This window comes from Catharus ustulatus, chromosome 11, assembly GCF_009819885.2.
Source record: "Catharus ustulatus isolate bCatUst1 chromosome 11, bCatUst1.pri.v2, whole genome shotgun sequence".
NCBI lineage: Eukaryota > Metazoa > Chordata > Aves > Passeriformes > Turdidae > Catharus > Catharus ustulatus.
This window is the reverse complement of record NC_046231.1, coordinates 14851981-14864791: the sequence shown is the minus strand read 5'-3', so window position 1 is coordinate 14864791 and position 12811 is coordinate 14851981. Positions and strand designations below refer to the sequence as shown.

Sequence of the window (12811 nt, the reverse complement as noted above, 5' to 3'; positions counted from 1 at the left end):
AACCCCCCCCTTCCACTGCAAGCTGAGCAGCGCCTTCTGGTGCTGAGCTGCAGCTCCACAGTCTCTTCCCTGGTGGCACCTCACACCTGGGCCAGTGGGAGGACCATTCTCCCGACCTTCAGCACTGCCTGGGTTGGTGCTAGGTTGTGCTTGAAGACCTCCTGAGCAGCCCTTGAGCCACAGCCAGCCCTGCTCCTCCTCTTCCTGAGCATCCTGTCCTAGTTTGGCAGTTCCCCTTGGGTCCCAGGTGGGCACCAAGCTCCAGCTCTGGAAAATTCTGGGGAGAAGCATGGGATTCCCCAGGCTCCTCCATGTGTCTTCCACCCCACTCTGCATGATGAGAAAGGAGCCAGAGGCAGTGCTTGGCACAAGAAAATGCTAGTACTTTATTAATCCCGGTGAAGGGATCACACTGGCCACAGATTTATCCCTGAGCAACGACGGCGTCAATCCAGTTACGGAACTGGCTGACACGAGTGTACATGGCTGGAGTGTTGATGTTGCAGTTGGAGGTTCCCCAGGACACAATGCCAATGAGCATCCAGCCATTCCCAGTCTGGTACACCAGAGGTCCACCAGAGTCACCCTGCAGAGAAGATTCCTGATTAGTGCTCCTGACACTAAACCAGTCCCTGCCACCCCAGCCACCTGATCCTCTGTGCACAGCCGGATGCTGTAGCTTAAATATCTGTCTCCATGAGACAAGACCCCATGGACCCTGCTCCTCCATCCTTCCTGTGATGCAATGGGAGCTCAGCAAGACCCCACATATCCTTCTCCTTCACCCAGGCTGTGCAGTGAGAGCTTAGCTCCTTACCTGACAGGAGGTGGCACCATTCCCACCAGCACAGATCATGGCGCTGGTGATGGAATTGCCCCAGTACTGCATGCACTGGCTCTGGGAAATCAGGGGCACGGTCACCTGCTGCAGGACTGTTGCCAAAGCTTGGGCTAAGGGAAAGAAGCACCATTAGATCACCTCATTGTGGGTCTCCTGGAGAGCACACAGGTGCCCCAGGCGAGCTTCCATTGGTACATGGGTGCTGCCACACAAAGGGCCTTCCTTCTCTTCTCCGTGCCACCAAACCCCTTCTTCCCCAGGATCACCTGGTGCAGGCAGCCCTGAGAAAGGGCAGGCTTGTGCCGTGCACAGTCATCCCTGGGTTACACACACCCAGCCCCTGAGCACACACCTACACCTGTGTGCACACTGGTACATGCTCAGACAGGGTTACTCCACTGCCCAGCTCCCCCCTTCCCACTCCTACAGGAGATGTCACCCCCACAGGCACCCCTGGACCCTCAGAGCCCCGAGGAAGAAGAGCAGCTACACCCAGCCCTCCCTGAAGCTGCAGCCTACGTACAGTTGGGGTTGGTGCGTCCCCAGCCGGTGGTGACAGCCCAGGCGTTGCTGGGCAGAACCAGGTTGGCAGGGGGCAGGCAGATGGTGGACACACGGGATCCCAGCTGGGCGGGCGTGGACAGCCTCAGCAGGGTGATGTCGTTGTTCATGGTGTTGGGGTTCCAGCCGGGGTTGGTGATGGCCTGCAGAGAGGGACCCACCACAGCAGTCGGTGCCTGCCCCGTGGGAGCAGCTGCAGCGCAGAGCTGCAGCCCCGTCCCAGGACCGTGCCCACCCTGCTCACCCTGGACACGGTCTTCACTTGAACGGCCTCAGAGCTGGAAGCAAGGCTGTATTCCCCGAGGACAACAACGTGGGAGAGCGGGCTGTGAGAGGTGAGAGAGAGTCAGGGGCAGTGTCCAGCCAGCACCCCGGGTGGGAGCAGCACTGGGGGCAGCCACGGGTGTGAGGAACCCAAGGGAAGCCACCATGGGGACAACTGGGGAGGAAGCCCTGGGCTGCTCAGGGATGCCCAGCACGCTCCGAGCCCCTGGCCCTGCCGGTGGCACCAGCGTGGCTGGCCAGGCATTGCTCCTTACTTGAAGTTGCAGTGGGCAGCAGTGACGACCCAGTACTGGTTGATCAAGGAGCCGCCGCAGAAGTGGGATCCTGTGCGGGTCTGGGGAGGGAAGAGGGAAGAGGAGCTGGGGCTGGGCGGGCTGAACACCCCCAAGCTGGGAACAGGCTTGGTGCCCAACCATGGCACCCAGCTGGCTGTGCCAGTGCTTAGGGCAGTGCCCAGGGAGCAGGACAGTGCTGTACCTGCAGGGACACCTGCCAGGGCCATGAGCCGGGCACAGCGTTCTGCCCATTGACAATCCTCTCGTTGTAGGACACCGCGGGACTGATGGCGGGCACCCCGCAGCCTGCAGGAGAGGCACAGGGACACAAGGGTGACCCAAAAGCTCAGGACTCATACCTGGGGCCTGCCTGTGCTGGTGTGGGTGGCTCTGTGTCACCCACCCTGGCATCCTGCTGCACCCCGAGGACCTTCCCACACCCATGGGCAGCGCTTACCTGAGACGGCGCTGGCAAGGGCCAGACAGGCAACTACCCACAGGAACGCCATCCTGCACGGAGATGGGCTGGACCCCTGGGCACCACGAGCTTTATAGCAGCCAGGGAGCCACGTGGCTCGTAGGTTTAGGGTCCCCGTGGCCTTGTGTCAGCTGGGGGCAGCACTGACGGGTACATACTGTACCATACGTAAACAAGGACGTGGGAAAGTACTGTCAAAAGGCACCTGGGGGGCTTGGGCTTTTGCTGTCATGATTTGTGTTAGTTCTGACTGCAGCCTGTGGAGCTGGAGCAGGGCTGTGATGGAGGGCACAGGGTGCTGGTTGTGGGCACACAGCTGGGGTAGCAGTGGGCCTGGATGTGCTGGGATGAGCACCAGTGCCTGGGGTGGGAGTCATTCTATGCTCAGACTTGTTTCAGATCCGTTGGGACTAGAGGTGTTTTTCCACATGGCCATGAACACCTGGCCTGGCCAGAGCTGGTCACAGCTGGATGTTCCCAGGGCTCAGGGCCACTCATGTCCATGGTGCAGGTAAACAAGTCCCAGAGCCAGCAAGGGCAGGTGGGGAGGGCAGACACCTTCCCAGGCAGGTGGGAGCTATGGCCAGTTGGGCAAGCACACCGTGAGCCCCAGGGAGGACAGTGGCCACCACCCCAAGCTGAGATTGAGCCCTTCACAGAGCATCCCTCTAGCACTGCAGCCACTTGACCCAGGGCTAGGGAGCACTCATTCCCCTCTGTCCTGGACAATGGGGTATGTGGTGTCTGCATCATCCCGTGTCCTGTGTGATTTCCTGGGCTGGCAGAGGGTGCAGCCAGGTGTGGGGTGATGCTGAACATGGGGATGGAACCCTCCCTCTCTGTGCCACCCACATACCCTGACCCTCCAGGGAGCAGAGCCTGGACACTGGGGAGCAAGTGCAGAGTTTAGGCCTTTATTTCCAGCAGTGGTACCAGTGGGACAGTGGGATGTGGCCCATCCCAGGGTGGGAAGCATGGCAGAGCATGGAGGTCTCCCAGGGCACTGCAGGGGCTGGGCACAAGGGTGTAGGCAGAGACACAGACTGCTCCTGGTCTTCATTTGGCACCTGGGAGGAGATGCCAAGGGCTGCGCAGCAGCAGAGGATGGAGGGAGAGCCAGTGCTCAGGGTGGTGCTGCCCATCACGGAGAAACCTTGGAGCAGGACAACACACCAGGCACATCCACCCTTTCCACACAGCTTGAGAGCCTCCAGCTCCAGTCCTGCCTCAGATGCTGGCAAATGAGCCAGAGCCAGGAGTCTGGCAGGTCAGCAGGAACTCAGAGCTGCTCCTTTGTGCCAGCAGGGAGAGGACTGATGGCACTGCCCAGTGTGGAGACCACCTTGTGCTCTTCTCCTCAGCATCCATGAGCCATGATGAGCTGGCTCAGCTGCTTCCCACTGCCCATGCAGGACCCAGCCTGGTGGAGCAGCAACACCCAACCCCAGGGCTGAGCCCAGAGGACCTCCCATGGCTGAAACCCTCCTGCCAGTCTGCTCCCAGCAAGGCTCCAGTCTGCCTCAGAGTTGGAATGGTAACAGCCTCCATGGCTGGGACACACTGGCTCAGGGAGCTGTCTGGAGACTTGGGCAAACCCAAACATCCCTGTAGCCCCATGGAGATGTGAGATTTCCACTGCAGTGAGTTTTCCTGTCCATTCTGCAACTCTTCTTTCTCCTGCAGGCAATGGGGCTGAGCCTGAGCAGCCCTCAGTCACTGTCCCAGCGGGCTAACAAAACAGCTACAGGTTGGATTTCCCCCAGTCCAGGTATCCCAGGACTGGTGCTTGCAGGGGACAATCTTCTCATGGGGCAAGACCAGAGGATGCCTTTATCCAGACAGTCCCCAACACAGGACAAGGTGCTGTGTGTAGGGGATGACACATGTCACCTCCATTCCACCACGCACAGCCTCAGAGCTGCCCCCCACGGCCCCTACCCCAGGCAGGGTCAGGCACACTTGCCCTTGCGCAGGCAGAAGGGCAGCTCCTGCACAGGGACCAGGATGGTGCTGAAGATGGGCCGGTATCCCTCGGGCAGCTCCTGGGGGTGCTGAGCCATCATTTCCAGCACCACGTGCCGCACTTCCTTGGAGACGTCCCCGCGGATATCCAGCAAGGTGGAGACGTGCTCATCGCTGGGCAGAGAGCCAGGGGTGAGCCCGGGCACTGCTCACCTCCAAACCTCCCCTGAGCCAGAGAAGCCAAGCCAAGGCCAGGGGAAAACTGGTACTTTGCGCCAGGCAAAGCAGCATTTTCTTGGAAACAATCCCCTCAAACCTTTTGAATTTGGTTTGGACTTTTCCAATTTGGTGTTTTGTCACTTTTCACTGTTTGTTTGGTCACCAAATACAAATGTGCAAATGCCACAGCAAAACTGCTGTTTTCTTTACACCTTTGTCCTTGGGACTTTTCAAGAACCCCTCAAATCTGGAGCATGGGAAAAGGAAACCTCAGGGAGAAGGGGGTAAAGGCTCAGGTTTCTGCTCTGCTGTGTCACCTCTCAGGGTGCAGCCCAAGACTGGCTGTCCTGGGCAGGCTCACAGCTGTCCCCTCGTGCAGGGAGTACCTTACCTGACATCGGGGTACTTGGTGACAAAGCCCAGCACCTCCAGGCTGAGTAGTGCTGGGTCTTTGAGGCAGATCAGCTCCCTCAAGGCAAAAACAGCCTCCAGGCTCTGCTGGCTCCGATCCAAGCCCTGATAGGGAAAGCAGCCAGGTGTGAGACCCCAGGAGGGCTCACGGGGAGACAGCTGCGTCCTCAGTGCCCACCTGGGGACCTGAACCTTGCAGCTGGTGTCTTCCCGCTCAGCATGTCCCACCCATCAGGGGCTGCTGGTCCCCAGAGTCCCTAATCCAGCCAGTTCCTCCCACGCTGGCCTCACAACCACCCAAGTGTCACAGCCCCGCTCGCTCGTGGGCTGTGGGCAGGAGGGCAGCAGGAGGATGAAGTGATGCTCCGGCTCCCCGCCGCACCCAGCCCCTCTCACCAGGCTGCAGAAGAGCTCCCGGAGCTGCGTGGCGTCCTGCAGCAGGCGGTGGCACAGCTGGCCCCGCTCCTCCCGGCTCTTGCACACCATCTTCCTCTGCAGGAGTGCCCGCAGGTACTGGTTCGCCACCAGGAGCTCGCTCTCGGCCAGCAGGAGCTGGGCAGGGGACAGCTGTTAGCGCTGGGTGTCCAGACCCCCTCCCCCAGGGAAAGACAGAGGCAAGAAGGGCTGATACAACACCAAGCCATGGGAACAATCTCCTGGGAAGCCCCCTGACTGAAGGGACAGAGAAAACAGCAGGATTTGGGGGAAGCCCTGAACATCTCCGTGTGGCAGCGCTCTGGGCTGCTCCGGAGGAATCTCCAGCATTCCCAGCACCCTGCACCCCTGTGCCCAGCCTCCCTGTCCCACAGACACCAGCCCAAGGAGGTACCGTGAACACGGGTTTCCTGACGCGGGAGAAGTCCTTTGCATACTTGTCAATCACTTCACACATGCTGCCGACCAGCTGGGAGCCGGAGAGCCACTTGCGGGAAGGCAGCTGCAGGCAGAGGGGCTGGGGGGAGCAGAGGAGCAGTGTCTGTGCCCTGCATCATCGCAGAGCTGCCAGCTCAGGGCAGCACAACACGCTCAGCTGATGCCTGGCACCACGGCCACTTTGCCTTGCAAAGCCCCCAAGGCCCTGCTGCCAGGCAAAACTCAATGTAGAAACAGCGGAGGCAGATGTTATTAGATTGAGCTGTCAAAACTCAGTGTAAAAACAGCAGAGTGGTTAAGGCTAGGAAATTATGGAAACACTGGGGCTGTGTCTCTCTGACACCCTGAAAGCCTCATTTTGGGGCTTTTTCTGGGGGTGAGGGCAGCAAGCTGCTGCTCACATACTTGCTTTTGGCCTGTCCTGCTGTGGTTTTATTTTTAATTTCCACTCCTCTCCACTTCCCTTGAGTAGACATAACATGATTTTTGATTTCCTACTCCTGCCCTGCTGTCCTTGCCTGTCTTCCTGCTTGCAGGCACATACTCCTTCTGCCTCTGGTGGGGCCACTGCTGCCTGCAAGCTCTTCACCCTTTGGCTCTTCCTTTGTTTTCATGGCATTCAAGCCCTAAATAGTAATGTCGTTAATTATTCCAGATTTTTGGTTCAGACTGCAGGAAAGCTAAATTTGACTACACTAGCAGGAAACGATTTGGGCAGTTGCACAGGGATTCGTATCCTCCACACAGACTTTGCTGCTCTCAGCTGGTTTTCTGCCATGGAACAGCCAGGAGAAGGAGCATGAGGCAGCTCAGGGGGGCTGTGGCTCCTGATCTCTGTCCGTTAGTGATTTGGGGGCCACGAGCCATCTGCCCCAGCGATACAGGGTGGTGCTGCTGGCAACAGACATTGGGTGGTTTATCAAGGTCTGGGGGACAGGCTGGCAGAGATGTCTGCAGGGTGATAGCAGGGTACAGAATCCATGGCAGGGACCCTGGACAAGAATAAACCCAAGCCTGGGGTGTTGCAGTAGGGCTGTTCTTGCTGGGTTCAGCTTTATTGCAGCCCTGTCAGCCTAAGGTGCTGGACCAACATACCTGCAGGTCCAGGAGCAGCTCCTCCAGCAGCAGCTGGGTGGCTTTCTTCTGTATCCTGTCTAGAGCAGCCTGGAGGGATGCAGGGACTTCTCTGCAGGCACTGTCAGGGTGCAGGGAGGAGACAGAATTGCTAGGAGAGAGAAGAGAGGGTACAGGTAGCCTGGGAAGCATAGTGGGAACACTGGCCCCGGGGAGGATGGGGGTGGGTGTTGCTACAAGAGGTGCTGGTGCAGGTTACCTGAGAGCCAGGTTGTTGTTGAGCACAGCCAGCAGGTGGGAGATGTAGTACTTGGGAACGGCCCGGTCCTGCTGGTGCTCCTTCCCACACTGCGCCAGGGACTCCCGCAGGCTGCAACACAGAGAGGCAGCCGTGACGGGCAGGCAGAGCCCCCGGTGTCCCACCACAGCCACCTGGCCCTGGGATGCTCCTGGGGACACGTGGACCTCCCACAACCCTCCCAGCTCACTTGGCTCCTTTCAGACCAGGTTGGAGAGTGACAGGTTGTTGGGCAGGGTGGGACAGTGGGACCCATTCTGGATCCCCTTGGGAGGGCTCAGCAGACAAGCATTTGGGGCAGCAGGGCCTGAGAGCTGATCACCCCAAAGGCTGAGACAGCAGCCCCATGGGTAGACAGGCTGCTGAGCCTTCTGTGACCTGGATGAGCACTGGGTGCCCTGCAGCAGATCACCACCAGCCTGTGATGCTAGGCCATGGCCCCAGGGGCTGTGAGGGTGGACAGGGGTGTGAGTGGCTCCACTGACCGGCCCAGGAATGCCTCTAGCTCCTCCAAGGCCATATTGTAGATCTTCTGCTGCAGGGAGTCGGTGATCAAGGAAGCCACCTGGATGTTCTCATTCAGCATCTGCAGTGGAAGAGGAAAGTGGAGGTGATTCGGGGAGAGCCTGCAGGCCACAGACTCCTTTTTGGGAGGTGTCAGCATGGCCATGCTCCATCTGTACCCATTTTCTTGGGGTCCCACCTGCATGACAATGGCAGGCAAGGCTGACTGGAAGAAGCCCTGATGGTCTGTCTCAGGTTCCTCTTCCTTGAACCATTCCTTGAACTCCACATCCAGGGTCCTCTGCATCCACTCGAACACGCTAGCCTGCAGGATGGACACCCACCACAGGCAGCTCAAGAAGCCAAATACAAACTCCCTTGAGACCCAACACAGCAGCAAGTCCTGGGCCTCATCCCAGGCTCATGGTCTGCAGCTGCTGCCAGAGCAGGTGCTCGGCTCAGTGGGAGTCACTGGGTCCCTGTCCCACTCACTGACCTTGACTTTCATCACGTATCTCCTCTCTGTCTGATCCACAAGCTCAGAGGACATCAAGGGATCCAGAGCAGAAACATCCACTTCTGGGAGGAGGTCAGGGTGACCCATCATCTCTGGGCTGGAGGGCAGAGATGGGGCAGGGCTGGGAAGGCCTGTTTTCCAAGAGTTCCTACCTGTCCCTCTGCCCTCCTAGTCATCATCCCCTGACAGCCAGAGACACTCTCCCAACCCATCCATGGTGAACAACCCAGCTCTCCACAGCGTCCCCTGCTCGGTTGGTGCTGACCTGTGGTACACACGGAGCGCCCACTCAAGGAGGAGGAAGAGTCCCTGTTTGTCCAGGTCCTCCCGCAGGATCTCCTGGAGGTGGCTGCTGAGGGCCTGGTGGTAGGTGGCAGTGCAGACACTGAGGATGTTGTAGTGAGCTGGGACACACTGGACCATCAGGTCCTTCACCACACGCAGCTCAGACACGATGTCCTTCTGCAGCGCTGCCAGGTGCTTGGCCAGCCCTGGCCCCTCAGCGTCCATGCGGGGAACGTGGAAACGGGCTCCTGTGATGGTGTCCTGCAGGACCTGGTGGAATTTCTGCCTCCAGCCCTTTGGGCGGCCAGGGGGCAGGAAGGTGGCCTCCAAGAGCAGAGTGTCATCTATTTTCTCCTCCCGCTCGATGATCCTCACAGCAGTGACAAAGACAACGGGGTCCTCGCGCACCAGCCGCAGGCTGCTGCCCACAATGTCCCACAGCTGCCTGGCCAGGCTCTCGTTGAGGTCCTGCAGGCCACTGAAGTAGGACAGCACAGTTGCCTGGGCACTGGACAGCCCACGGAGGTGCAGCTGGGAGAGGATGTCATCCCGGAGTTGCTCCACCATCATGAGCTCCACATGGGCCTCCAAGAGATGCTGCCCACGGAGCAGCTGCAGGATATGGGAAAAAACCTCGTGGACTGTGGGAGAGGAGGAGAGATGCCAGCACTGAGTGTGGAGATGAAGGGACATAGATGCAGGTTATCAAGGAGATGGAGAGGGGAAAGGCCTGAGGCTTTAGGAACACCATTGGATCAGGCCCAGGGAAGCAGGGATGTCTCCGTTCACCCAACTGGCAAAGCCTGAGTGACCTGCTCAGGCTTTGCCACCAGCCCTGCACAGAGCCCACGGTTGGACTGAGGTTTCCCCCAGTGCTTTCCAGCCCAAACTGACCAGGAGTGGGCCAGTGCCTTACCCGAGAAGATCTGGGGCAGCACCTGGACCACCGAGGCCAGCTGCACATGCTCCTCCATCAGCTCCCTCATCTGCTGGAGGCCCTGGAATTGGTCTGCGCTGTCGAGCAGGGCCCACCGTGCAGCCCCCAGGTCCTGGCACACGCTCTGCACCTCCTGGGCCGCCGACCGCAGCTGCTCCAGCCCCGCACTTACCCCCTCCAGGTAGGACTGGACAGTTGACTGGGGAGCAGAAAAGGATGGAGGGGCTGTGGAGCAGCTCCAGAAGGCAGGAGGACTCCCTGCTGTTTGCTCCAGCCCTGCATAATCTGTGTTGCAGGCACTCTCCCAGCCCCACAAGGTCCAGGGTAAACAGTAATCAGGTATCTCAGTTTTAAAAGATTACTTTGTTTCTGCAAAAGAGCAGTGGGTCACAGGGCCCCCATGTGCCCCCAAGGCATGAAGGACCTCAGTGGCCATATAAACCCTCCTCCCGAACAGAGTGCCATCGTTTCCAGCTCTGTAGTGGCACTGGCACATCTCCATGCGTATCCACTCATTTAACTCCCTGCTCCTGGAGTCAAGAATCACCAGCAGCAAGCTGCTTTCACTGAAGCCTCCAAGACAATCCAGAGTCAGGATAGGAGAAACTATCTCTAGTTGTGGTGCTCAGACTATTCAGTCCTGAGGTTAATAATTCTTTGGGTCATGCAGAAGGGGAGGTGGGTGAGGAGGGAGGTGTGCAGAGGGACTGGGACATCCCGTACGAATGTGTAGAGATGGATTTTTCCCTGTGGAGACCCATGGGCAGAGGCAGGTTAGTGCTCTGTGCCTCCTCCCAGCCGTGGGGCAGGGCAGCCTTTGGGGCAGTGATGTGGTGTGCTGAGTCCTGTACAGGGAATGTGCTGGAACTCCCTTGGTGTTTTATTTTGAAGGATGGTCAGAGACACAGAAGATTCATTTTAACACTTCAGACACTGCCTGGGGGTAAGGCAGAGGGTGAAGAGAGTCTTCTCCCCCATAGTAATTGCACTTCACCCACCAAGCACCGGCCAAATGAAAAGATTTTGTTCAGAAGAAGACATACAGAGGATTCATCGCTCAAGAGCGGACCCTCGCTGGGATCCCTGCCTGAGGAGGGGGTGTGGCTGCAAATGTCCATGGGATGGGCAAACACACCTTCAGCCGGGACTGGATGGAGCTGTTCCTCTGCGTCTCTCGTCTCCGGTAGTGCCCGAGCCCCTCCAGTTTCTCGGGGCGGTAAAACACCCCTGAAGCCCATTTCAGAGCGGCTCCTCTCGCCAGCTTCTCAGCCTTCTCTGCTTCCGGCCACTCCTCGTCTGGGGATGAAGCCAGGGGTCAGTGAGCACAAGCAAGTGGGGCAGGAAGGGCCCCTGAGGCCAGAGGCAGGAAGCTCGCCGCCAGTGGACTTCCAAGCACAGACGGACGTGGGAAGCTGGGCAGCATGGCACCAAGAGGGTCCTTCCGCAAGGGCCCCCCAGGATGCCCCCACCAGGGCCCGGGGTTGTCACAGCAGCTGTGGCAGCAAGAAGGCTGCCCTGGGGTGTTGTGACTCAACCTCCCAGCTTAGATTGTCCCCAGGCTGCTCCCCCAAACACAATGCTGGGTTGTCCGAGGTGGTCTGATGCCACTTGGGAAGCTGTCAGCGGGGTTGAGACTCCAGCAGTGAGTCAGCAGCAGGGATGGGGAGATGCCAGCTCTCGCAGGAAGGAGAGCCAGGCTGAGGTGAGGATTGGAGACTCTTGGTCTCCTCAAAGCACCCACGCAGCTGTGTCCCCCTCGGCACAGGGTCCGAAGCCAGCCAAAGAGCTCCTGGGCACAGTGGAGGGCTGAGAACCAGCACAGTTATCACACGCCATCCCCAGTCCCCAGTGCCTGGTTTCATCATTCCCCCACCCCATCCCACCCCATCCCCAGCCACTCCCTGCAGCCGGCGCGGGGCTGTCACCCAGTGCCAAGCCAGGCTCCTGCTCTGCCGGGGAACCACTGGCAGCCTTGGGCACCAAGAGATTAGCGAGCAGGACAGCAGCTTTGAGGATAAAATGTGCGGTGAGCAGTACTGCCCCGGCGCAGGTATCACCATTAGAAAGCACAGCAGGCTGCCACCCGCAAGGACACAAGGCACCAGCCCCGGCACAGGGAAAAAGGTCCAGGAGGGTGGAGGGGGTGGTGAAGCAAAGGGCAGGGGAATCCCCAAAATGTGCTGCAAGCAGCAGCATCCCTTCCCTGCCCAGCTGGCCGGCTCCCGGGGCGCATCATCCCCGTTACCTCTGGGGCTGGCGGCGCGCTCGTCCTCCGCAGACATGCCCATGGTGTTGAGGCTGAGCGGAGCTGCGGGGCCGGGGCAGGGCTGCGGAGGAAGCCGGCTGCCGTTTCCTCAGCCGGAGCAGCCGCGCTCTTCAGGGCCTCATTGTGTTCCCGCAGCCGCGTTCAGGACGTCAGGAACGGGGGGCGGAGGGGAGGGGGGACACGGGAAGGCACCACGACAGCCGGAGGTCTGGAGAGTAGAAATCGCGGAATCAAAGGATGGTTTAGAGGAAAAGCCCTCTAAAATCATCGAGTACCAGCCGTTAAGTGCCAAGCCCACCACTAAAGCATGTTCCTAAGTGAAACATCCACACGCCTTTTTAACATACCCAGGGATGGTGACTTCACCATTGCCCCGGGCAGCATTTTCCAGTGCCTGACCATTCTCTTAATGAAGAATTTTCCCCTAACAATCAATCTAACCCTCTCCTGACTCAACTCGAGGCCATTTCCTCTCGTCCTGGAGATCATACCCTGTCTACCCTCACCGGCACCCCCCGTTCTCCGGACACTCAGCCCTGCCCGTGCCTGCAGCGCTGCCCCTCGCACCCAGCCCGGCTCGGGGAGGACAGCGCGGTGTCAGACCCCAGCCCATCCACACTGCGAGCCCACTCGAGGCTGGATCCACCATGAAGGGCTGCGATGTGCCAGCCTGACCCCAAGGCGAGAACCTGGGCATGGACCCTGGCTGCGGATGGACCTGGAGATGTGTCCCTGTCACAAACTGCGCTCCCCGGGCACAGGCTGGGAGATTCCCACTGGGGCGGTCAGAGCTGGGCTCATGGCTGGGTTTGGCTTCGGTACCACAGGGCGGGAGTTTGACTTTGGCACGACAGAACGGCGAGGGGATCACGGCACCCCTGGCTTTACCGGGGGACGCCCAAACCGACGGGGCTGAGCGAACACCGGGACAACAGCAGAGCAGCTCGCAACCCCCGGGAGGCGGCGGGGGGGAGTCCCCCGTCCCCGCCCCGCCGCCGTCCCCGCCCCGGAGGTTCCCGGGGAGC

The 12811-nt window shown here is 59.5% G+C and overlaps 2 protein-coding genes across 4 annotated transcripts; both read right to left on the bottom strand.

Annotated features, from left to right (window-relative positions):
- Positions 1 to 335: 335 nt before the first annotated feature.
- Positions 336 to 3286, bottom strand: CTRL (chymotrypsin like). The gene is made up of 7 exons (XM_033069669.1): positions 2420 to 3286; positions 2165 to 2268; positions 1942 to 2021; positions 1647 to 1728; positions 1365 to 1545; positions 818 to 951; positions 336 to 586 (listed from the first exon to the last, which is right to left on the bottom strand). The coding sequence occupies exons 1-7, from the start codon at positions 2469 to 2471 to the stop codon at positions 425 to 427; spliced, it is 795 nt and encodes a 264-aa protein (XP_032925560.1). The 5' UTR covers positions 2472 to 3286; the 3' UTR covers positions 336 to 424.
- Positions 3287 to 3333: 47 nt separating this feature from the next.
- On the bottom strand, positions 3334 to 12743 carry EXOC3L1 (exocyst complex component 3 like 1). Of its 3 annotated transcripts, none has more exons than XM_033069614.2 (14): positions 12675 to 12743; positions 11766 to 11994; positions 10656 to 10816; positions 9500 to 9719; positions 8564 to 9224; positions 8278 to 8395; positions 7981 to 8106; positions 7763 to 7863; positions 7239 to 7349; positions 7001 to 7130; positions 5862 to 5984; positions 5429 to 5584; positions 5013 to 5137; positions 3334 to 4576 (listed from the first exon to the last, which is right to left on the bottom strand). In XM_033069614.2, exons 2-14 carry the CDS (start codon positions 11806 to 11808, stop codon positions 4390 to 4392), a joined length of 2262 nt encoding a protein of 753 aa, XP_032925505.1. In that variant the 5' UTR covers positions 11809 to 11994; positions 12675 to 12743; the 3' UTR covers positions 3334 to 4389. The 3 variants fall into 3 exon arrangements, with proteins under 3 accessions (XP_032925505.1, XP_032925506.1, XP_032925508.1); XM_033069615.2 differs by lacking the exon at positions 12675 to 12743 and having other exon boundaries at positions 9500 to 9581; positions 9693 to 9719; positions 11766 to 12070; XM_033069617.2 differs by lacking the exons at positions 9500 to 9719; positions 12675 to 12743 and having other exon boundaries at positions 11766 to 12069.
- Positions 12744 to 12811: the final 68 nt, after the last annotated feature.

Excerpts from the sequence above, each read along its gene's own strand:
- CTRL (XM_033069669.1), bottom strand. The coding sequence starts at position 2,471 with ATGGCGTTCCTGTGGGTAGTTGCCTGTCTGGCCCTTGCCAGCGCCGTC. Across the intron at positions 2,269-2,419 it reads CCTTGCCAGCGCCGTCTCAG|GCTGCGGGGTGCCCGCCATC; the intron begins GTAAGCGCTGCC and ends CCTCTCCTGCAG. Across the intron at positions 1,729-1,941 it reads GCTGCCCACTGCAACTTCAA|CCCGCTCTCCCACGTTGTTG; the intron begins GTAAGGAGCAAT and ends CACCTCTCACAG.
- EXOC3L1 (XM_033069614.2), bottom strand. The coding sequence starts at position 11,808 with ATGGGCATGTCTGCGGAGGACGAGCGCGCCGCCAGCCCCAGAG. Across the intron at positions 9,720-10,655 it reads CCATCCAGTCCCGGCTGAAG|TCAACTGTCCAGTCCTACCT; the intron begins GTGTGTTTGCCC and ends TCTGCTCCCCAG. Across the intron at positions 7,131-7,238 it reads AACAACAACCTGGCTCTCAG|CAATTCTGTCTCCTCCCTGC; the intron begins GTAACCTGCACC and ends TCTCTCTCCTAG.